The 26310-nt window shown below is 41.6% G+C and overlaps 1 protein-coding gene across 10 annotated transcripts in view; it reads right to left on the bottom strand.

Annotated features, from left to right (window-relative positions):
• spop (speckle type BTB/POZ protein) overlaps positions 1-26310 on the bottom strand; it is a 133647-nt gene that overhangs the window by 34889 nt on the left and 72448 nt on the right. For all 10 annotated transcript variants that reach the window (XM_063037891.1, XM_063037893.1, XM_063037896.1 and 7 more), the window contains 2 exons: positions 6564-6715; positions 348-475 (listed from right to left, as the gene is read on the bottom strand). In XM_063037891.1, coding sequence (XP_062893961.1) covers positions 348-475; positions 6564-6715 — 280 coding nt within the window. The remainder of the gene's footprint in view (positions 1-347; positions 476-6563; positions 6716-26310) is intronic.

Here is a 26310-nt window from a genome sequence, read left to right as displayed (position 1 = left end):
AGTAAACAATCCTCCAGGGATTTTTCAGCAGCCAACATTATCTGAAAACATGGGTGTCAATACAGCATAATCCCAACAATCATAGATTGAATACAGTCAGATGAAAGAGAACAGTGCATCTGTTAAATAAGAGTTAATCAGATAGTAGTTGAAAATGTTTTAAGACATTAACATTATTATGCAGAGTGGCTCATGGGGTACCTTATAATTCTCAAAGAACATTCTGGAGACCAGTACGACATTAACGAGCACTTGTTATCAGCTTATTTCTTCGTGATAGCAATACTGATTTCTGCTGGCTACTGTAAAGATAGCATGAGGTGGCATTCTGCATCTGAAGGACATACCTCGCAGAACAATGTCAGCTTATCATCAGGAAGGAGTCCATTGGCCTCATCCAAAAGGAAATCCCTTCGAATAAATTTCTTAAAACCCCAGTCTTTTCCTTGCACAAATCGATATGCCCTTTGACTTTCTGCAAAACAAAATTACATTGATTCTACTTAGTTTAATGTCAGTGTAAAGTTGATCAAGCCTAGGTAGAGATAATCACGTCCACAGCATTTTGAAGGGGGAGGAAGAGCAGCCAGGTGTCTTGGTGCATATTGGGAAAAGGAAAAGCAAAGAGATCCTGAAGAGAGAATTTAGAGAGCTAGGCAGAAAGCTGAGAAGCAGGAGTTCTAGGGTAGTAATTTCTGGATTGCTACTTGTGCCACACAACAGTGACGGTAGAAACAGGGTGAATCAAAAGATAAATGCATGGCTGAGAACCTGGTGCAGGGTGCAGGGCTTCACGTTCATCTGGGGGAGGTATGACCTGCACCTGAACCCAAGGGGGAACCAATATTCTTGCAGGCAGGTTTGTTAGAGTTGTTAGCGAGGGTTTAAACGAATTTGGTGGGGGGGGGGGAACCGGAGTGAAGGGACTCGGGATAGGACGGATGGTAAAAAAGCAAAAATAGCGTGTAGTCAGTCGGTCAGGAAGGGCAGGCAAATGACAGGACAAAATTAAAGCCAGCAGGGTGAGTATCAGTGCATTAGGGATGTAGAATCAAAAAGGGTAGCAAATATAGTCAAAGTGTTACATCTCAATACATGAGGTATAAGAAATGTAAGATGGATGATGTTGTTGCAGTATTACAGATTGTTAGGTATGATGCTGTTGGCCATCACTGAATCGTGGCTGACAGTCTGTTGTTGGGAGCTGAATGTCCAAAATGTATCAGAGGGATAGGAAGGTTGGCAGAGGGGGTGATGTGGATCTGCTAGTAAAGAATGGCATCAAATCAGTAGGAAGATGTGACACAGGATTGGAAAAATGTTGTATCCTTGTGGGTTGAGTTAAGAAACTGCAAGGGTAAAAGGACCCTGATGGCCTACCAACACTAGCTGGACATGGACCACAAATTACAATGGGAAATAGAAAAGGCAAGACAAAAAGGCGATGCTATCATAGTCATGGGAGATTTCAACAAGACTGGGGAAATCAGGTTGGTAATGGAGTTTGTTGAATGCCTATGAGATGGCCTTTTAGAGCAGTTTGTCATTGAGCTTATTAGGGGATCAGCTATAATGGACTGGGTGTTATATAATGAACAAGAGGTGCTCAGGGAACTCAAGATAAAAGCACCCTTAGGAGGCAGTGATCACAATATGATGGAGTCAACTTGAAATTTGACAGGGAGAAAATAAAGTCTGATGTAGCAGTATTTCAGTGGAGTAAAAGAAATTATAGTGGTATGAGAGAGAAGTTGACCAAAGTAAATTGGAAAGAGATGCTAGCAGAGCAGCAATGGCATCGTTTCTGAGGAAAAGTGAGCAAGGTGCAGGACAGATGTATTCCAAAAATGAAGAAATACTCAAAAGCCATAGCACAACCATGGCTGACAAGGGAAGTCAAAGCTAATGTAAAAGCAAAGGGAGGGCATACAACAAAGCAAAAATTAGCAGGAAGATAAGAGATAGAGATAGAGAAACTTTAAAAACCTACAGAGAGCAACTAAAAGAATATTAGGAGGGAAAAGATGAAATATGAAAGCAAGTTAGCAAACAATATCCCAAGGTGGATAGTAAGAGCTTTTTCAAGTATGTAAAAAATAAGAGATGAGACCATTAAAAATGAAACTGGAGAAATAATAAGGGGGGGGGGACAAGGAGATGGCAGATGAACTAAATGAGTATTTTGCATCTGTCTTCACTGTGTTAGACACTAGCAGCATGCCAGATGTTGAAGGGTGTGAAGGAAGAGAAGTTACTATTACAAGGGTGAAGGTGCTCAAAAAGCTGAAAGACCGCAGAGTACACAAACCACCCAGCCCAGATGAAATGCACCCTAGGGTCCTGAAAGAGGTAGCGGTAGAGATTGTGGAGGCATTAATAGTGATCTTTCAAAACTCATTGGACTTTGGCACGGTGCCAGAGGACTGGAAAATTGCAAATGTCACTCCACTCTGCAAGAAAGAAGGCAGGCAGCAGAAAGGAAATTATAGACAAGTTAGCTTGACTTGTATAGTTGGGAAGATGTTGGAGTCAATTGTTAAGGATGATGTTATGGAGTACTTGGTGACACAGGACAAGATAGGATAAAGGCAGCATAGTTTCTTTAAGGGAAACTCACGAACCTGTTGGAATTTTTTGAGGAGATTACAAGTAGAATAGATAAAGGGGATGCACTGGATGTTGTATACTTAGACTTTCAGAAGGCCTTTGATAAGCAGCATCATGTGTGGCACCTTGTCAAGTTAAGAGCCCATGGTATTACAGGAAAGTTACTAACATGGTTAGAACATTGGCTGATTGGTAGGAGGCAGTGAGCGCGAATAAAAGGATTCTTTTCTGGCTGGCTGCCAGTGACTATTGGTGTTCCGCAGGGTTTCGTGTGGGGACCATTTCTTATTATGCTGTATATCAATGATTTAGATGATGGAATAGATGGCTTTGTTGCTAAGTTTGCAGATAATACGAAGATTGGTGGGGGGCAGGTAGTGTTGAGGAAACAGGTAGGCTGCAGAAGGAAAATGCATGGTCATGCACTTTGGTAGTAGCACTGTGCAGACTATTTTCTAAGTTGGGAGAAAATCCAAAAATCTGAGATGTAAAGGGACTTGGGAGTCCTTGTGCAGAACACCCTAATGGTTAACTTGCAGGTTGAGTCAGTGGTAAGGAAGGCAAATGCCATGTTAGCATTCATTTCAAGAGGTCTAGAATACAAGAGCAGCGATGTGAGGCCTCACCTTGAGAATTGTGAACATTTTTTGGCTCTTCATCTAAGAAAAAATATTTTGGCATTGGAGAGGAGGTTCACAAGGATGATTCTGGGAACAAAAGGGTTATCAATCGAGGAACCTTTGATGGCTCTGGGTCTGTACCTACTGGAATTTAAAAGCATGAGAGTGGATCTCATTGAGATCTTTTGAATATTGAAAGGCCTAGACAGAGTAGATGTGGAAAGGATGTTTCCAATGTACTGCAGGACAAGAGGACACAGCTGCAGGATAGAGGGGGGTCCATTTAAAACAGATGCAGAGAAATTTCTTTAGCTAGAGGGTGGTGAATTTGTGAATTTTTTTTTTAAACCACAGGCAGCCGTGGAGGCCAGGTCGTGGGTGTACTTAAGGCAGAATTGATAGTTTCTTGATTGGACATGGTATCAAAGGTTATGGGGAGAAGGCTGGGGAGTGGGGTTAAGGAGGGGAAAAAGGATCAACCATGATTGAATGGCGGAGCAGATTCAATGGGCCAAATGGCTTAATTCTGCTCCTATGTCTTATGGTCTTATTATTCACATTAATTTGCATTTCAATAGAAAAGGTTTAGCCACCAATATAACATCCTGTATATGGATTCCAGTTGATGAAAATAATGGGTAGGCTCCAAAGACACCAATGAATTATTAAGCTGAAAGAATTCAATTGATTTAACATTAAAATTTTATTCCAATTTCTTGTGCTTCAATAAACCCAATTTCAGTGGATAACAGTTCCAGAAGCTTGTTAAACACACCACAACTTGTTAATAAGGCAATGCAATTCTAATTCTATAAACACCAAATTTAAAATTTTAGTGTCCACATCTTTTAAAATTGAGTTTGTTAAATGCTATAACTTTAAATTCCAATTAAGAGTTTAACATCTGAGCTGGCTTACTCAAAATATTCAAATTAAACATTAAACCAATCCTGCAAGTCGAGTAATTAAATTTATGGAATAACGAAAGCAATTATACTGATGAATGCACTGAAAATAATTCACAATGATAATCTATATATTTTGTCAACTGCAGCAAATAATGAACACTGCTTTGCTAAAGAATCAGAAATGGAGCGCGAAAGCATCTGGAATCTAATTTCAAGTTCACACTCAGTTACAGAAAGCCATTGTCACTTAGTTGACTTAAGACTTAAATGTGGTTGACATCTTCTAAGCAAACCTGAGGTTTGTCTTTAAAAGCAAACTTCAGTGGCTTCTTTCTAGCCAATGCCAGAGCTGGGAGTGCTTGACAATACTAAATCTCCCAAATCATTAAGCATTCCACTTCTCAGTCCAAACATATTTCCCCCTAATGTAAAAAAAAATGCATTCCTTTTCTTCAAAATCTGAGATTTCTGGAGTACAAAGGCTGTTCAGTTCTCTGAAAAAATATTAATCATACATTGTGTAAAATTTTGTGCAAGAAGGCCATGAATTCTATTCCACAAGCCCTCAAAGGAGCATTAAGACTTGCATTGCAGTTTTATAGAAACGAAGCTCATGTAAACTTTGCAAAGTGTAAAAAGTGACTTCAAATGTAAATGTAGAGTATTCGAGATGCAGAAAAAGCATGTAAAAAAATTGACTGCTGAATGCATGAACAATTCATGCATGCACACAAATTATACTATATAGAGATGCAATATCTGGATAAGAAAGTAGTGTAACACTTTCATGCAAGTATGGCACTTCAATCAACATCAAATTTCTCTTAAAATGTCAGTTTGATAGCACAACTAAACTATAATGACAACTGCTCCCCTTCAGATACAAGAGTGATTGAAGTCAAATAAAACATGTTGAAAATGTATTAAGCCCTTCAGTATCTGAGGAACAATAAATTAATGTCCAATGAAGCATTCTGGTTAGTTCTAAAGTGCTAACTCGTCTTTTCTGTTTTCATTTAGTTATAGTTCTACCATATAGTTTTTCCAGGACTATCTATTTAAAAGATTAGAGCTGCATAACTCTGAGGATTGCCAAACACACTGAACAAATATGCAACTTTTATTGGGCTCTTATGCCATACAAAACAAATCATCCTATCAAAATTAGGTGTTGTGAAATGACACCAGTCATTCCACCTCTGCTGTCTACAAGCCAACTGTAAACCCTGTACATAAATCAAATGGAGATTTCTCCTGCTCTCAAAATGGGTTGAATATCTCTCTGACTTCTCAAAGACTTCAAAAGATGAGCAGTTTTCAAATTTAATACCTCCTCAAAATTCAATAGTTAATTCTAATTTTTAAAAATCTAATTTAAAATGGGAAGTACAATACATATAGTCAGGCTGGAAAGAGCAACCCACGTTTCTTTTACCTTAGTTCCCATTTCCTACAACAGATGAAAATCCTTCTCTCTCATGTCCCTTCCTTCTAATCGTTACATTTGAAACCATAAGATTGAAACACCCTGCATTCAAGTTTGACTGGACATGGACAACTGCAGACATGTAATCGACAAAAGGTTTTACAAAGTTCAGGCGTGGCTCCAATTACCAACAAACCAGCAGCCACATCTGTAATATTAGAGCTTAAGTTGGAAGTCTCGTCATAGAATGATAACTCCTTTCTTCATTTTTGTTTTGTTAAATGAGGCTATAGTACATGTTGCCAATAGCAATTCATTATTCAGTTGGTAATTTCTTCTCCTAATGACCAAATCTATGTAGGAACCCTCATTACTATGTCCTTCAGCTAAAGCCACATTTCCTGGCTCAGCAATTTTTATGCTGTTACAGAGTGAAGGTTAATAGAGTGTTGCTGCTTGCCTTTTTATTGCAGTTGTGAGCACTATAACTTCCATCACTCAAGTGAGTACTTTCACTTGCATATAAATGAATAACTCTTGTAAATCTAAGTAGTACATCAACTGATGACAAAGTAATTTCTTATTTTTGGTGGTGGGTGGGAGAAGGGGAGGATGTTTATATAAAGGTACACATTTTCCATTGATAACAAATGTACACAGACACTATTCTTGGATAAGGTATCATTTAAAGCAATTATGTCTGATCAGAATAAGCAAACTCCAAATTTAATTGTAATGCTTTTGTTTTAAAAATATGACCAGAATGATTTGGCAAACCTTCTTTGTCCAAGGACTCTAGTCTCAAACAAAAGATATTAGACAATCCAAAACTTTTGGAAAATACTTCTTTTAAAGAAATGACTGGCCAATAAGGCCAGGGAAACACAAGGCTGGGAGACATTGGTCATTAATAGTTGTTACTTTAGACCAGGTTGCACAAATAAATAGAACCGCATTTAAATTGCTAAACCTGTACCTGAAGGATACTGTCACTTCACTTACCCATTGCCTTAGTTTCTTCACCTTTTGCGTTCAGAATGGAGAATTTAAATTTTGCTCTTACTTCACTTTTTGGACAGCTGACTAGCAGCAGGTAGAGTGATAGGTAATCTTTACTTTCCTCATCTAAACCTTTAGGGTTCACTCGGAGGCACCTTAAATATACATAAAAATGAAATATGTTAAAAAGAAAATGAATGAATCATATACAGGCTAAAAAAAAAATTGGAAAAGCATTTAGATGCAGGTTTGGCCTGTCTCAATTTTCCTCTTCATCACCTTCACCATAACTGTATCTAGTGTGTAAGAAAATACAGCTTACTTGAAAAAAATGAGCACTCTCTCCCTCTCAGTCTAAATAACTCTATTTTGTCCAACAATCCTATCTTGTACATTAGCTCATTACCTGGGATCTACCTTTTAGCAACACGTAAAAAAATCAGCTGTAACACTGCAACTTATCCCCCGTGACAAGACAGGTCAACAAATGCTAAACTCATATTAAATATATTTAATGCCTCCAGTTTGTTTCTCTTCTCAACTTATACAATATTTTTGAAATGGACTTGTCACACTTACCATTTTTCCCTGCAATTATTGTGCAGCATTTGGAAATGTAGAACACTGCATCACTTTGGATGAAGCAAGTTGCTTCTCAGCTCTGGTGACTAAGAAGCATGCCAATTCTACCTTTGAGAGCATTTTTATCCAATTTGGACCTGACATTCTGTGTCCAAATTCTAAATATAATTTTCCTCCTAATGCCAACCACTACAAATTTTTCTTGACGCTGTTCCAGTTCACTGTCATAAAGCAGATTCTGCTGTGCTTAAATGCTATATTAGTTGTACGTGAAAAGCTTAATGAGTGAATTCAAAGAAAAAAAAATGTTTGCCAGATGCAAACTTTAAATTAAAAAACTGCAAGCACTTTAATGCCATGAAAACAGACTACTCAAAAAACTGATCTCTGTGCCTCTGGTAACCTTAATTATGGTCATTTCAAATTAGTAGAAAGTACGAGTACATAAATAGATACATTAAGTTAAGAATATGCACACTTTGTTAATTTCACTAACATCTAAAAGTGAAATACTTTAACTCAATTATGGAATACAGTTAATATTCTCAAAGATAAACCAATCATAGTGTTGTTGTAGAACAGTTTCATTGAAGTGAAAATGTTGATTAGAACAGTTAAAGATTCCTTTAATAGTTAATGTTAAGTTTGGGTATATTTGTGACAATGTACACTTTCATCTGACAGGTTTCAAACAATTAGAAAGTGAATAACTTATACTACAGGCTCACTTTAACCTTCAACTGCCTTGCATTAAAACACTGCTTTATGGAACAATATTCCCTCAATCAAAGGAAAACTGTCCATGTTGGAAATCTGAAACAACAACAGAAAACCTCTCAGCAGGTTGGGCAGCATCTGCAAAGAGAGACACCGACATCATTTCAGCTCCATAGTCCTTCATAAAAACTGGTGAATGTTTTTATTTGAATTGTATCACTGGAGGTCACTTTAAAAAGCATCAGCTGAATTAATAATCTCCTGCTTCAAAGGAGCATAAAACTAGTCACACTGGACAATACATTTCATACTTGAGGCTGTTTCTTCGATGATATCATAGGATTCGATGTGGGTACGTCCACAAATGATTGTACCATTTAGCTCCATTCACAACACTTCTAACAATAACTGCACAGAACAAACCCTGTAGCAAGACACACAAAATGCTGGAGGAACTCAGCAGGCCAGGCAGCATTTATGGAAAAAAAAGTTGACATTTCGGGCCAAAACCCTTCAGCAGGACTGGAGAAAAAAAAGTGCTGAGAAGTAGATTTGAAAGGTGGGGGGAGGGGAGAGAGAAATACCAAGCTACAGGTGAAACTTGGAGGGGAAGGGATGAAGCAAAGAGCTAGGAAGTTGATTGGTGAAAGAGACAGAAGGCCATGGAAGAAAGAAGAAGGGGTTGGAGAAGCACCAGAGGGAGGTGATGGGCAGGCAAGAAGATATATGAGAGAGGGAAAGGGGATGGGAACTGGTGAAGGGAAGGTAGGTGGAAACATGACTGGAAATTTGTGAAGTCCATGTTCATGCCATCAGGTTAGAGGCTACCTTGTACAGAATACAAGGTGTGTTTCTCCAACCGGCCTTATCCCGACAGTGGAAGAGGGTATGGATGGACATACCGGAATGGGAATGGGAAGTGGAATTAAAATGGGTGGCCACTGGGAAATCACGCTTGCTCTGGCGGACAGAGCATAGATGCTTGACGAAGTGGTCTCCCAATCTACATCGGATCTCACAGGAGGCCACACCAGGAGCACTGGACACAGTATACGACCCCAACAGACTCACAAGTGAAGTGTCACCTCACCTGGAAGGACTGTTTAGACCATAAGACATAGGAGCAGAAGTAGGCCATTGTACCCATCGAGTCTGCTCCACCATTCAATCATGGCTGATCCAATTCTTCCAGTCATCCCAACTCCCCTAACTTCTCATACCCTTCGATGCTCTGGCTAATCATGAACCTATCTATCTCTGCCTGAAATGCACCCAATGAATTGGCCTCCACAGTCGCTCATTGCAACAAATTCCACAGATTTACCACCCTCTGACTAAAAGTAATTTCTCCGCATCTCTGTTCTAAATAGACATCCTTCAATGCTGCAGGCATGCCCTCTTGTCCTAGATTCCCCTATCATGGGAAGTAACTTTGCCATATCTAATCTGTTCAGGCCTTTTAACATTTGGGGCCTGAATGGTAGTGAGCGAGGTGGTGTAGGGGCAGGTGAAGCACTTGTTCCACTTGCAAGGACAAGTGCCAGGGGGAGATCAGATGCAGCGGAGACGAAGGAATTGAGAGAGGAGGATGGCATTTTTACAAGTAGCAGGGTTGGATGAAGGTAGCTGTGAGAGTCCATTGGTTTACAATAGACATCAGTAGATAAGCCGTCTCCGGAGATAGAGACAGTAAGATCAAGAAGGGGAAGGGAAGTATCAGAAATGGACCAGGTGAATTTGAGGGCCGGGTAGAAGTTGGAGGTAAAGTGGATGAAATCGACGAATTCAGCATGGGTGCAGGAAGCAGCACCAATGCAGTCAACGTTGCAGCGTAGGAAAGGTGCTGGATGGTCACCAGTGTAGGCTTGGAACACAGACTGTTACAAGTAGCCAACAAATAGGCAGGCATAGCTGGGACCCATGCGAGTACCCATGGCTACCCCTTTTGTTTGAAGGTAATGGGAGGACCCAATGAAGAAATTATTTAGAGTGAGGACAAGTTCTACTAGGCGGAGGAGAGTGGTGGTGGAGGGGAACTGATTGGGTCTGGCGTCCAGAAAGAAATGGAGAGCTTTGAGGCCTTCCTGGTGGGGGATGGAGGTGTATAGGGACTGGACATCCATAGTAAAAATATGATGGGGGCCAGGGAACCCGAGATCCTTGAAAAGATCAAGAGCATGTGAGATGTCACAGAGGTAAGTGGGAAGGGACTGAACCGGGGTGGGGGGGGGGGGGGGAGGTGGTAAAACCCTGTAGTCTAGCCAGTACTTGCTAAGTGACACATTCATGGCACAGAAAGAATAGTATGCAGACTAATAGTCTGCAATAAGTTTAACCATAATACACAATATTTTCATCATGGAAATCAGCATGGCCCATCTATTTTTTGATCAGAAATATCAAAGCAACATGAAGCAGCTCAAAAGGTGTGATGTGCTCCGGTAAATCCATGACTTACTCTGCTCAGAACATTTCCACAATCTACAGGGAATGTTACACGTATTATAGAATATTTTCTGTCAACTTTGACTAAGTGCAACCTGCTTGATACACTCTCCATTCACCACCTTCTACCTTTATTTCCCTCATTACCAGCACCACTAATGCAGTGCGAACCAGGTGCTTCTTCAAAAAGCACCCCTCAAACCTGCAGCTGATGGCAGCACATGAAGAACACCACCTCTCTAACTGGCATCCTGGCCTGGAAGTATGCCATTGTTCCTTCATTCTCACCTGGTTGAAATTTCAGAACTTTACAGCCAATGGCAGTGTGAGTATTACAGTGATTGTAGGAGTTCAAGGAGCTATTTCACAACCTCTTTCTCAACATTAGTGATGGGTGAAAGGATGATGATAGTTTGGTCCTAAATTGAACAGAAGTAATACTCATACGCCTGGACCTCCAATCTGTTAATTATCAGCAAAAGCTTAAAAAGTTCAGCTATTTAATGCGCTTCAGACTAAAGCTAACAGCCTCTGTGTATATTCATTTCATTGTACTTTCTCTCTTTTGTATGTAGCAGACAGAAAGCATGGAAAGTGGATGCTTTGGACAGCATCAGGCCTGATGCTGACGATGGATTCAGGCAAAAAAATATAATTCAGGATATCATAACTCAAAATGTTTAACTGGTAAGAAGCTATTTCCCCTGCTCTATAAAAGCACAACACTCCATTCCATTGTAATTTTACCGAAAAATTGCTGGACAAGCACCTAGTGTGGGGGGGGTGGGGAGGGGGGGGGAAGAAAAGAAGAAAATCAGGTAATTGATAATGGAAGTGTTGAAATTGCGGGGGCCCTGGCAGAAATATTTAAAATGTCACTGTCTACGGGTGAGGTGCTGGAGGATTGGAGAGTGGCTCATGTTGTTCCGTTGTTTAAAAAAGGATCGAAAAGTAATCCGGGAGATTATAGGCCGGTGAGTTCAACGTCGGTAGTAGGTAAGTTATTGGAGGGAGTACTAAGAGACAGAATCTACAAGCATTTGGATAGACAGGGACTTATTAGGGAGAGTCAACATGGCTTTGTGCGTGGTAGGTCATGTTTGACCAATCTATTGGAGTTTCTCAAGGAGGTTACCAGGAAAGTGGATGAAGGGAAGGCAGTGGATGTTGTCTACATGGATTTCAGTAAGGCCTTTGACAAGGTCCCGCATGGGAGGTTAGTTAGGAAAATTCAGTCGCTAGGTATACATGGAGAGGTGGTAAATTGGATTAGACATTGGCTCAATGGAAGAAGCCAAAGAGTGGTGGTAGAGAATTGCTTCTCTGAGTGGAGGCCTGTGACTAGTGGTGTGCCACAAGGATCAGTGCTGGGTCCATTGTTATTTGTCATCTATATCAATGATCTGGATGATAATGTGGTAAATTGGATCAGCAAATTTGCTGATGATACAAAGATTAGAGGTGGTTTTCAGAGCCTGCAGAGGGACCTGGACCAGCTGGAAAAATGGGCTGAAAAATGGCAGATGGAGTTTAATACAGACAAGTGTGAGGTATTGCACGTTGGACGGACAAACCAAGGTAGAACATACAGGGTTAATGGTAAGGCACTGAGGAGTGCAGTAGAACAGAGGGATCTGGGAATACAGATACAAAATTCCCTAAAAGTGGCGTCACAAGTAGATAGGGTCGTAAAGAGAGCTTTTGGTACATTGGCCTGTATTAATCAAAGTATTGAGTATAAGAGCTGGAATGTTATGATGAGGTTGTATAAGGCATTGGTGAGGCCGAATCTGGAGTACTGTGTTCAGTTTTGGTCACCAAATTACAGGAAGGATATAAATAAGGTTGAAAGAGTGCAGAGAAGGTTTACAAGGATGTTGCCAGGACTTGAGAAACTCAGTTACAGAGAAAGGTTGAATAGGTTAGGACTTTATTCCCTGGAGCGTAGAAGAATGAGGGGAGATTTGATAGAGGTATATAAAATTATGATGGGTATAGATAGAGTGAATGCAAGCAGGCTTTTTCCACTGAGGCAAGGGGAGAAAAAAACCAGAGGACATGGGTTAAGGGTGAGGGGGGGAAAAGTTTAAAGGGAACATTGGCAGGGGCTTCTTCACACAGAGAGTGGTGGGAGTATGGAATGAGCTGCCAGATGAGGTGGTAAATGTGGGTTCTTTATTAACATTTAAGAATAAATTGGACAGATACATGGATGGGAGGTGTATGGAGGGACCATAGTCCGTGTGCAGGTCAGTGGGACTAGGCAGAAAATGGTTCAGCACAGCCAAGAAGGGCCAAAAGGCCTGTTTCTGTGCTGTAGTTTCTATGGTTTCTATGATAAGCATGCAAGGTTACAGAAACTGGATTGCTGGAAATGCTAAGAACCCACATAAATGTATTTAAGATATTTTTAAAAAAATGAGAAAACGTGTTGACAGACAAGATGGGGAAGTAAAGATAATGTCTATACGAAGTGACCTCAACACCAACCAGAATTCAAATTTCATGAGCTGAATTTTTTAAAAATAAAATTAATTTGCAGATGATCTTTATAATTCTTTATAACTATAAATGCAAGCCATGATATAATCTATGGTGCAAATTTAAAACAATGAGCAAAATGTATATTTCATATTTATTCTATTCTTTCTTCTCACTGGATTTTGCACCTTTTCTATCTGAAGTCTGCACTGATTTTTTTTTTAAAAAGAGAGAAACATTAAATTAATTCTCTGTAGCCATTGCCAAGTCCATGCAAAATACTCTATCCAAATTATGAACATTTGCTGCAAAATAGTTATCCAATTAATATTTGAACTCTTCTACATACAAAGTAATACAAAATTAGCAAAATTTGATCTATTCTTTTGCAGTCAAACTTTTCATAACTGAGCACCCAAAATTATCACACTATGGTATAAAATATACCCATCAATTTCATAAAACTATTACATTGAAATATAAGAGTATTACCACATCAAAATATTCTCAACCAAAGTGCTCTATTCATATACTCAAATAATAAAGGATGAAAAAGTCTATTTTATGGCAGATTCCTAAGGCCTGGGAACTCCAGTTTGTAAATGTTAGACTTAAAATGGAGACTCAATAATCAACAAGTTTTCTGTAAATAAATTTGTCACTCCATCTCCATTAAAAACTTACATGGGAGGGTTAAATTGAATTTGCTGCTTTTAAAAACCCCATCATCTCCTACCACCCTAAGCACACAAACAAACCTGTAAGTGGCCATGGTTATAATAATGAGGACGTATCACAATTGGTCTAAATGTCCTTCAACTAGAAAATGGAAAGGTAACATGATCCCCCCTTTGAACACAATCTAACAAAGCCCAAAAAGTGTATGAAAAACAGAATTGTGCCATCGGAATGGATACACCAAAAATCAGTCTTTCAGCCATAATACAATTCAACACCCAGTGCCGATTACCTTTTTCCAAAGTATTATCCTCAAATGAATAGTCAAAAGTTAAAAACTAAACCATCTACTGCTTCCTCAGATACACCTCATTAAATCTTCTAATGAACTGTCATCAATGTGAAATATTAACTTTGCTGCTCTCTTCTCTTCACAGATGCTGTCTGAGCTACAAAACACCTTGAGCCTAACTTCAGGTTTTCAACGTCTATAGACTTCTGCTTTTGGTACCTCACCAGGTCTCTGGAACACTTCCAATAATGCTGCAGTCTGCTCAATAACAGACTTTGCCAGCTTGAACCAGTTTTACTTAAAGAATTTGCTCATGGAGTGATCAATGTCCTTTAGGTGATTTCCAGCTAGCTTGATGTTCAAAACCATAAACCACTATTCTTAAAGACTGGGATGAGAAAGAAGACATATCAATGAATTTATCTCATTTGATATCTTCACTATTCAAGATAGAGGACAGGACAAAAAAATATATTAAGAGCACAACATCCTGCATTTACAGAAATGTGGGCTTTGATTGTTTATTCTGAGGTTTTAAGGTGCAATAACATTATTTTCTTTGCAAATGAGTAATTAATAAAATTATAAACTTACTATATATTTATAAGGCAGACAAGATCAATACCCGAGAATATTTTATATAGGCAGACTATAAATGAAGGACAGAACATAGAAAAGGTTGCTTGAAAACTAATGTGAAAAAACAAGAAGTCAATGCAGACTCTCATTAGAGAGTTTTCCTGTCCATTAGATTACGCAAAGACAATAAATAAACTAAAGGTGGTTCTTTACCCTATTTCCACTTTTCACCAAAACAGAAATATAAACATTGAAAAAACAACTGTTGTTTCATGTGAAGAGTTTAAAATTGTTGAAATCACAACCTGCTGTTACACTATGTCTTCTGAATCAGATTGATGAGGCAGAGCATAGGTTTTGCTGCACATTTTACAGTACGATCTGAACCAGCTGTTTGATTCCCACGAGGAAAATTAATGAAAATCTTACTGTCAATCTCCATGCTTAATATACTGTAAATTTTTGCAATACATGTTTAAAAACAGCTGGGGTTTAAACTAAATTCCATCATTTTCAGAGAAATAGTAAAAATTACAACATTTCACAAATTCGGTATACTCCACATGTATTAAACTTGCATTTCACCCATAGATACTTGGTAAGCTCAGTAACTTAGCTGATATTCTTTATACTGTTATATATCACAAAGATAAACAACAGCTTGGCAAATCAATGCACATTATTTTCATTTAAAGTAAAATGTACACTCACAATAAGAAACATCTACTACTGAATAAACTCTCCTCAGGCTTCAAGCCGGGTACAGGTATCGATTATAACTTGTTTCGATGACAAACTCTGCCATCTTCTTCAGGGATGATGCCTGGGTAAGTCTAGTCCAGTGGTATTTATACCCCCATAGTCCGGCCTCCCTAATTGGTTAGTACTCATCCAATCAGGATTCTGCTGTCCAACCTTGTTTACAATCGAATTCCAGTTATTTCTTAGAGTGAGACCTTCGTCTTTGTTAAAATTCTTTTCCTCTAGCTTTATTTCAATGGCTTCCTTTACCATGCGGTCCCAAAAGCCACTGGCACAGCACAGTAGTTTTGTGCCAAAGCTAATCCTTATGGCCATTGAGAATGCTACCGTCGACTTCTCCGAGTAACCCCAAACGGATACAACTCCTGTGTTCTTTGATGCGAGTTTGCATCGTGCACCCATCTAGTCGATGTATGCTGCTCCACATCCACAGGGAATCCTGTAAACACCAGCCGTCCTGAATCCCAGGTCATCTTTGACCTGCATTAGCTGTGTTTTCTTTTGGGTATGTGGATGGTATTAATCCAGTATTTCTCCAGGATCCTGGTGATCCTTCCAAAAACCCTATGGAAATATGGGTTCCTCTATGTTGTTAGGTTTCCAGGTTTTTCTGTCAGCCCTTTTAAGGGCACGATTGATTTCCTTTACCTGCATCCATTCTGTAGGAACGTCGTATGTACTGGTCGTATTTCCTTAGGAGACTCTCCAGATTCAAAATGGCTTTTGCACGGTTAATCAAGTTAGAAAGAACCGCTGTACGTCGGGAGGTATGATGGTGGCTGTTATTGGTGTGGTACAAGTCCGTGTGAGTGGGTTTCCAATAGACGTCATGTCCGAGGCTACTGTCCAGTTTCCATCGTATTAAAATGTCCAGGAAAGGAAGGCAACCATTCTTCTCCATCTCCTCGTTAATTGAATGTTTGGATCTATGCTGTTTAGATGGTCATGGAACTGTTGGAGTGCCTGGAGTCCATGAGGCTACTGTACGAAGGTGTCATTGACGTATCTGAAGAAGCATTTGGGGCATAAGGGCGATGAACTCAGAGCCCTCTCCTCAAAATCTTCCATGTAGAGATTAGCAATAGCCAGCAACAAGGCCACTCCATCCATTTATTCATGGTAGTTCCCCTTATAGAGGAAGTACGTCAGAGTAAAGGTGAGTTCTAAAAGGTCAATGGTACCCTCATTAAACCATGGAGTGCTGGAGTTCATGGAGTCCATGATGCCACACTACGAAAGTGTGGTCATAGAATTGACTTAGATATCACAAAACTACTGTGCTGTGGCAATGGTTTTTGGGACTGCCTAGTAAAGGAAGCCATTGAAATAAAGCTAGAGGAAAAGAATTTTAACAAAGGAGGAAGTCTCTCTCTTTAAGAACTGGAATTCACTTATAAATAAGGTGGGAGAGTAGAAATCTGATTGGGACAAGGACTACCCAATCAGGAGGGACGGACTACAGGGGTGGGGTGGGTATAAATACCACCATACTAGACGTGCCCAGGCATCATCCCTGAGGAAGACGAGGGGTGGGGTGGGTATAAATACCACCATACTAGACGTGCCCAGGCATCATCCCTGAGGAAGACGACAGTTTGTCATCAAAACGTCAATTATAATCAACACCTGTACCCGGCTTGAAGCCCAAGAAGAGTTTATTTGTTATATATGCCAGGAAAACACTAGATCCTTTTTCATCTCCTAACTTTGTTTCTATGACATAAAGAATTAAGTTACTTCAGCTTTTTAACATCATACTTCAAGGTTTCATCAACTTCAAGAATTCTCAAAATTGTAATTAAAGTTCCAAACAAATAAACAAACTCAAAGCTGTGATGACAAATTACTAATCTTCCTCTTGAAACCATCATCAATTTTTACATCAAAATAACCCCTCCTATTACCTCACATTTAAACAAGTCCAATATGCTGAACAGGCAACATAAATCTAACTAATTGATCTTAAGCATTTATTGTTTCCTAAGTGTCTAGGTTATTCACCAATTTATTAACATTTGATGATCTGGGCATCTCAAATGAAATACTTCCATTAAATATTTCCAAACATTGAGTTTAACCATGTGTTGTCAATGTCATTAGCACTGCCTAATGATCCATTATCTATACTGAGAATAACAACTGAGCAAATCTAACCGGGTCAGTTACAAGTACTATAGCTACATCAGCAGTACAATGTTTGGCTTTTCTGCAGTGTCTCACCTCCAGGACCCTTAAAGCCTGCCCAGTAACCCAACTCCCAATTGTTGCACATATAACTTTCAATATGGAAGTCAGAAATGCAACAGTTCCCCACTAGTCTGGATAACTGCATCTCCAATTCTTAAATATCTCAACATAAGAGCAACTTTTTGATTAATATTGTGGAGAGCCTCAGGAGATGGCTGAGATTTTTAATGTCTCCAGTACTTGCCTTCTGTATTTACCAAGAATATTAGACCATAAGACCATGAGGCACAGGAGCAGAATTAGGTCATTCAGCTCATCAAATCTGCTTTCCCATCCCATCATGGCCCACTTATTATCCCTCTCAACCACATTCTCCTGCCTCCTCCTCGTAACCTTTGACAACCTGACTAACCAAGAACCTATCAACCTCCACTTTAAGTATACCCATTCACTTAGCGTGCATAGCCATTTGGAGCAATGAATGCCACAGATTCACCACACTCTGGCTAAAGGATTTTTTTCCTCACCTCTGTTCTAAATAAACATGCCTCAATTCCAAGGGCTGTGCCCTCTGGTCCTAGCCTTCCCCACTATAAGAAACATCCTTTCGACATTCACTTTATCCCGAACTTGTATTTTCATGGATGTCTGCGAAGACCAAGAAATTTCAGGTTGTATATTGCAAACATTCTCTTATATTAAATGATACTATCAAATTACTGAAAACTGTTCACAATACTCCAGGTGTGGTCTGATCATTGCCTCAGCATTACATCCTTGCTTTTATGTTCTAGTACACTTGAAATCAATGTTAATATTGCATTTGCCTTCGTCACCACCAACTCAACCTGCACGTTTACCTTTAGGGAACCCTGCATGAGGACTCTCAAGTTCCTCTGCACCTCTGATTTTTGAATTTTCTCCCCATTTACAAAATAGTACATGACCATGCACTTTCCTACATTATATTCCATCTGCCACTTCTTCACCCATTCCTCAACACTACCTACCCATCTAACTATCTTCATATCATCTGCAAACTTAGCCACAAAGCCATCAATTCCTTCATCCAAATCACTGATACACAATGTGAAAGGAAGCAGTGCCAACACAGACCCTGCTGCACACCACCACTCTCCAGCAGCCAATCAGAAAAGGTCCCTTTTATTCCCACTCTTGCCTCCTGCGAGTCAGCCAATCTTCTATGCATGCTAGTGCTTTTCCTGTAGTACCATGGGATTTAATCTTGTTAAGCAGCCTTATGTGCGGCATCTTGTCAACATTCTTATGAAAATCCAAATAAACAACTCTTTGTCTTACCTGCCTGTCATTTCCTCACTAATTCCAAAAGGCTGATCAGGCAATATTTCCCCTTTAGAAAACCATGCTAACTTTGACCTATTTTATGTGCCTCTAAGTACCTCAAAACCTCATCCTTAATAACAGACTCCAACATCTTCCCAACCACTGAAGTCTGGCTAACTGTCCTGCAAGATCCTTTCTTCTGCCTCCCTCCCTTCTTAAACAGTGGAGTGACATTTGCAATTTTCCCCATCCTCAAGAAGCATTCCAGAATCTAGTGATTCTTGAAATATCATTACTAATGCCTCCACAATTTCTTCAGTTACCTCTTTCAAAACCCTGGGGTGTAGTCCATCTGGCTTTTTACCTACCTTCAAGCTCTTCAGCTTCCCAAACACCTTCTACTAAGTAATAGTAACGACCCTCACTTCTGCACCGATACTCTTGCATTTCTGGCATTCTGCTAGCGTCTTCCACAGTAAAGAGTGACGCAAAATACTTGTCAAGTTCCTCCGCCATTTCTTTATTCCCCATTACTACCCCTCCAGCTTCATTTTCCAGTGGTCCAATAACCACTCTCGTCTCCCTTTTACTCTTTATACAGGCCTGTGCAGAAGTCTTGGGCACATATGTATCAGGTGCCTAAGACTTTTGCACAGTATATTTGCTAATGTGTAGTGGAGAGCGAGTTTGTAAATCCAGCAGAAGCAAATGATGTGGAGAGGCACGAAAGAGTGTGGGGCAGGTGGCAGAGAATGCCAGAGCGAATGTTGGGGTGGGTGCAGACACACCCGGTCCTGAGACACCAGACAAGATCATTTGAGACCAGACAAGGTCATTTGATGCCAAACAATTGGTTTATTGATCATTACAGAATGTTGCTCCAGTGCTTCCCACTCTCTCTCCCTTTTCCCAACTATGATTCCACTCTCCCTGCCCCTTCCCACTCTTGGTCCACAATAGAGACCCATATCTGAATCAGGCTTATCATCACTCACATGTCTGAATTTTTTTTTGTGACAGCAGTACAGTGTGATATATAAAATTACTACAGTTCGGTGTGTAACCCTCTCATCAGGTGCATGTACTGTTACGTACCCCGTAACTGGGTTGCCAAACCAGCAGAAATGGATCACTCAGTTGGAGTCTGGAGTACTAGAACTAAGAAAGTTTTATTAAAGAAACAAGCAACACAGTAATCGAAAGGATAATAAATGCAACAGTTCAGTGATGATAAACACACATGTGCACAGAATTAAGATAACAGCATCAATCAAGCTCTATCGTTGTCTAGGGGTAAATGACCAATTTCAAAATGACTCAAAGTTCAGTCCAGTTTAGTAGTTCAGTTCGCAGTAATCGTTGCCATGGCGGTGGACAACGTGGGGGAAGAGAGAGATAGAATAGGAACAACTCATCATTCAGAACGGCTTCACTCACAGACCAGCAAGATGGCTCACAGACCAGCGAGATGGCTCACAAGCAGCTTTTGGGCAGGTCCTTGGTGATGTCACCTGAGGTCACCGACTGTGACCCCTCCTCCAGATGCGGTCGATCCTCTGCAGTGAACCCGGCACCCAGGCAAGGGCGGACACACACCGGGTTCCCGCTGATCGTACCTTTCCACCCTTGTCGTTGTCCGGTACTTCTCACCACTCGTGAGAGGCGCACCGCTTCCAGGGTCTCGTTACCTCGGGTGGCGTGTGTGTGTGTCTTAGCGAACCTGTCCCTTTTTATCCCCCTGCTGGGGTATCGCCTGTCCATCACTTCAAACAGTTCAGGGTTCAAAGGGGGGAGCCGCTCCAGACAGCTCTCCCTCCCACATCCCTTCATTACACATCTCCAGACGCTGCTCCATTGTTCCTTATCTCTCCTTCCCCTGAGGGCAGGTGGCAGACCAACTGCTGATGCCACTGATGCTAGCCCAGGCCAGCAAACATCTTAATTTTATGTGTATTCTCGTAACACTTCCCCCCTTTAAGGATTTTTACCGGGAGGTAAAAATTACAAACATGACTACATTATCTGATACATACACAATATACATCTTTAACAGTTCTTTAGCTAATACAGAGAATTTGAAGCTGTCAACACCTTGACAGACAGTCATCACATTTTCTGTTCCTTTTACACGTGTTATTAATAATCCCTTAGACCAGGCTCCAACTCAGCAAACTTCATAGTGGCCAAAGACACTGATGAATTGCGACCAATGTAACCTCTCATTTGGTTTTGTCCCGGACCACAATAACAAGGGTCGTCCCATTCCGACTCAATTTTCTCTCGCAAGGGCTTAGTAGGAGGGGGACGGGTATTGACCGCAGAGTTATTGCAAAACTTCCTGCAGTACCCCACCATCTCCAAAAGCCTTCTGAGGGCCCTCTTGTCTGTCGGGGTTGGGAGGTCAGCGATAGCCTGCACTGTAGCTTGCATCACTGCCAGCTGCCCCTGTGTCACCACAATTCCCAGGTAAGTGACTCTCGTGTGGCCGAATTCATTTTTTTCAAGGTTCACTATCAAGCTGGCTTCAGACAGCCGTATTAAATTGCCAATACACACCTCTGTGTTCATCAGCCCTTTAGTCACTGAATTACTCAAAAAATATGGGTGTTGTTTACTTGGCTGCCCTATTGTAACAGACATAACCCAACGTCCCAGTTCTTTGCATTTCCTCGGGACAATCAAACACATGGGTGCGAGTCGTTTAATTACTCCTTCGGGGATTAAGGGAGAGACCTTATCAGTAGACCTGGCCAAAACAATAGCCTTCTCCCATCTGACCGATCCCATCCTAACCTTTTCAAAATGGTTTTTTTCTCTTAGCAGGGGGCCCCTAGCTTCATTGATTTCCACGCTAACACCGACTAGGTTTGTTAGCATATCAAAAGCCGGTGACCGTCTCAGTTCGCGTCGGTCATGATCAATAACATTCTTCCCCCTGGGCAGCCGGTAAATCTCTTTCATGATTCCACCAACTGTTTCCTCCATCACCGCAAAATGTCCACCGGGGGGTACCTCGTGGGCCATGTTAAAAACCTCATCCCCATAACTCTTTTGCACCACCCCCCACTCCTCATCTGCGGATGCTGTACTTGATTTCCCTTTCTTCCTTAGCACTTCCTCATCCGCACAATAGCTTGTCAAGGCTGTGTCAGAGAGAGCGGTCTCTGCAAAACCCATCAGCCCCTCGCCTCGCTCCTGCGTCTGCACAAATTCTTTCCTGGCTACTGCTACGTCCGTCCCAGCTCCCTCACTACCTCTTATCTCACTACACCCTGTCTCATACAAGGTTGGCAGAAATGTTTCAGCCAAATTCACCATCGCGGGCAGGGCCTCCATGCTGGCAGGCTGACCCGTCAATCTCACGACTGGGAACACGATTCCTCCGGCGATGTCATTACCGAGCAAGACTTCCACGTCTTTCATCGGTAATTCGGACCTCACCCCGATCGTGACTAGTCCAGAGACCAGGTTGCTCTGTAAATGTATCTGGTGCAAAGGGACTGACTCTGTCCCTTCCCCAACACCTTTGACCTCTACCTCCCCAGTCTGGGTCTCTGAGCTAAACTCTAATACACTCTTCAGTATTAGTGACTGACACGCTCCCGTGTCTCTCCAGATCCGCACTGGAACTGGTTTTAACCCCTCATTCACTGACACCAGTCCGGCCGAGATAAACCTCTCGCGCCCTTCCTGGACTTTTTCAGACCTGTCCTTCCCTAGCGGTTCGCTTAACAGCTCGATACAGCCATTCAAAATTTCCGCTTTTCCTTTCCCCGTCTCCTTCCTTGGGGCAAAGCACCTGGACGCAAAGTGTCCGACTTTCCCACAATTATAACAGACGACCCCAGGAGACTTCCTACCAGGCTGCTCCCGGTCTACCTTATCCTTTTCACTAGTCCCCGGCTTACTTTCTGACTTTTCCGGCGGACTCTCCCCGCCGTCCTGACTACCCTTCTGGTAGCCTTTACTCGGGGCAACCTTCATTTTATGCGTCAACGCATACTCATCCGCTAACTTAGCAGTTGCGGCTAACGTGGCTGCCTCTTTCTCATCGAGGTAGGGTCTCATACCCTCAGGGACACAACCTTTAAACTGCTCAATCAGAATCAGTTGCAGCAGTCTGTCATAATCCCCCTCTACCCCTTTCGAGGCGCACCAACGCTCACAATATGTTTGCATCTCACGAGCAAACTCCAAATACGTGCGGTCCCACCGCTTCCTCGCATTCCGGAACCTCTGCCGGTATGCCTCCGGGACCAACTCATAAATCCTGAGGATGGCCTCCTTCACCACCTCATACTTCTGGGCATCTTCCGCGGATAAAGCGGAGTAAGCTTGTTGGGCCTTCCCTTTCAGTACACTCTGAAGTAAGACAACCCACTTATCCCTCGGCCATTCCTGACTTATGGCCACTTTTTCGAAATGGAGAAAGTACCGATCCACATCGGTATCGTCAAATGGGGGAACCAGCCTAACCTCCTGGGTCGCCCGGAACCCTACACCTTGGTTCGGCACGAGCCCCTGCTCGGCCCTTATCTTTAACTTCTCCAGCTCAAATTCCCTTTCCCTCTGTTTCTCCTCTCTCTCCAACTGTCTGTCCCTCTCTCTCTCTTTCTCCTGCCTTTCTAACTGCCGTACCCGGAACTCGTGCTCGAGTCTCAGTTTTTCAAGCTGTACCTGTACCGCGTCTCCAGCAGGTTTTTCAATAGACACCTCCCCCAGCTCACCTTGGGGAAACACACCTTTAGATACATAGTGCTCTACAATAGCTCTGTGTATCTCCTCTCTCCTCATTGTCGACTTCACCTTAGCAAGATTCACCCGTTTGGCCACAGCTATCAATTCCGATTTCCTGGCATCCTCTAATGCCTCCAAGGTCGGCGCCTTTATAAATTCCTCAACCTCCATTTCTGCTGTTTGTCTTTTCTTTCTTTCGGGAATTTTACCCCAATCAATTTACTCCGTCCCAAATTTAGCGTTCAAAATCCCGGACGAGCCCCCACTTATGTTACGTACCCCGTAACTGGGTTGCCAAACCAGCAGAAATGGATCACTCAGTTGGAGTCTGGAGTACTAGAACTAAGAAAGTTTTATTAAAGAAACAAGCAACACAGTAATCGAAAGGATAATAAATGCAACAGTTCAGTGATGATAAACACACATGTGCACAGAATTAAGATAACAGCATCAATCAAGCTCTATCGTTGTCTAGGGGTAAATGACCAATTTCAAAATGACTCAAAGTTCAGTCCAGTTTAGTAGTTCAGTTCGCAGTAATCGTTGCCATGGCGGTGGACAACGTGGGGGAAGAGAGAGATAGAATAGGAACAACTCATCATTCAGAACGGCTTCACTCACAGACCAGCAAGATGGCTCACAGACCAGCGAGATGGCTCACAAACAGCATTTGGGCGGGTCCTTGGTGATGTCACCTGAGGTCACCGACTGTGACCCCTCCTCCAGATGCGGTCGATCTTCTGCAGTGAACCCGGCACCCAGGCAAGGGTGGACACACACCGGGTTCCCGCTGATCGTACCTTTCCACCCTGTGCGTTGTCCGGTACTTCTCACCACTCGTGAGAGGCGCACCGCTTCCAGGGTCTCGTTACCTCGGGTGGCGTGTGTGTGTGTCTTAGCGAACCTGTCCCTTTTTATCCCCCTGCTGGGGTATTGCCTGTCCATCACTTCAAACAGTTCAGGGTTCAAAGGGGGGAGCCGCTCCAGACAGCTCTCCCTCCCACATCCCTTCATTACACATCTCCAGACGCTGCTCCATTGTTCCTTATCTCTCCTTCCCCTGAGGGCAGGTGGCAGACCAACTGCTGATGCCACTGATGCTAGCCCAGGCCAGCAAACATCTTAATTTTATGTGTATTCTCGTAACAGTACAAACCAGGCTCCTTAGTGAACTCTGCCAACAGTCATGTGACTCAGCAGTGAGAATGTCACCTTTCATAAACAATATACAACTCGGAGCGGTACAATTTGGGTTCAACCAACCAGGAAAGGTGGGATGTTTCAATTAAGGAACATTGATTGCAGTGAATGCTGTGCAAATACTGTACTGCTCCATGCAAAATTATCATTCACCAGAAAATTAATAGATCATACAGAATAAAATGACAAAGGAAATATACAGTATTTACTAAATTTTCAACTTCAACAAACAGTTACAGAAAAAGAAAATAAAAAGACCCATTACAGTTAAACCAGTCTAATATGCACATAAACATGGGAGCTCATTTCTGAAGTAGTCGGGTATAACACTGAACTCACACACTGAAACCACATTGTGTGAAAGACACCACCACAGCTCCAACTTCCCTCGAAGACCTTCTTGAACAAACTGGCTCTCAGGAGTATCGGCACTTCCTCCTTTGAACCCTTCGGCTGCACAAAGCACTTCTTACAATTGGGACTTCCCTTCAGGTGGGATTCTACTACCCTGTTCCCTTGTGCTCTTCCCCACACCTCCTAACAAAAGGCCCCAAAACCTGACTACTGTGCTTCAAAAATCTGATCCTGCCCAGCTCTTTCTAATGTTCCATAGCAAATGCTCCTCATCTTAAGCCAAAGCCAAAACAATAGTCTATGAAGTTTACTGACAGGACACACTGTGTTTACAGAAAACTGCTAAAATATCTCACAGCATAGCAGTAAAAATCTTAATCAGGGTATTATATGTGCAAAAGTCATTGTTCCAGAAGACTCCAGGGTGGCTAATGTTGTTACATTGTTCAAGGGTAGCAAGGACAGGCCAGAGAATTACAAGCCAGTGAACCTGACTTCAGTTGTATAGGGAGGTTACTGAAAGAAATTCTGAGGGACAAAATCTACCATCACTTGGATAGTTAAGGTCCGATCAAGGTCAGCATGTTTTGTGAATGGGATGTCATAGCTGATAAATCTTTTGGAATTTTTTTTTGAAGAGGTAAACCAGGGAACAGATCAAAGTAAGGCCATGGATGTTGGCTATCTAGACTTCAGTAAGGCTTTGACAAGGTCCTGCATGGCATAGGTCATACGGGATTCAGAAAAAGCTAGCAAGGCATTTACAGAATTTGCTCAATGATAAGTTGAGAGTGATGGTTGAAGGTTGATCTCCAGCTGAAAGTCTGTGACTAGTGGGGTGACCCAAGGACAACGTTGGGACCTCTGTTCATTATTTATGCGAATTATTGCATATGAATGTACTCTACGTGGCAAGATTAGCCAGCTTGCTGCTAAGACCAAATTTGAGGTACTGTTAATAGAGAAGCAAGTTGCAATGAATTGCAAGATGGACGGCATCAAATTACCTATATTCACTACGGACGGCATCAAATTACCTATATTCACTACTATCGCCAACACCTAGATGTGCAAATGCAGCAGTGCATGCCAGTTCCCCTACTTCTTGCCAACTCACAAAAAAAACTAATTTTAAAAATATATTACTGTCTTTTCATTGTTGCTGAGTCAAAACTTCAGATTTCTTACTAAATAATACTGTGGGAGAAGTCCTTCACAAGGACTACGATGGTTCTGGTAGAATTTATGCTAGCCTTTCTTATTGTACCACATCCCAAGAGAAAATAAAGACCCATAGCCAATCTAGAAGCAATCTTGCACATTGAATGTGGTCTTTTCTTTTTATTTTTATTTCTTTAAATTGGGTTATTTTGGATTTCTTGCTTTGTGGCCATCTATGAGCAAGCAAATCTCAAGACTGTATAATTTATA

This window comes from Mobula hypostoma, chromosome X1 (assembly GCF_963921235.1).
Source record: "Mobula hypostoma chromosome X1, sMobHyp1.1, whole genome shotgun sequence".
NCBI classification, from domain to species: Eukaryota; Metazoa; Chordata; class Chondrichthyes; order Myliobatiformes; family Myliobatidae; genus Mobula; species Mobula hypostoma.
Note: the sequence above shows the minus strand (reverse complement) of the source record. Positions and strands in the feature narration are given on the sequence as shown.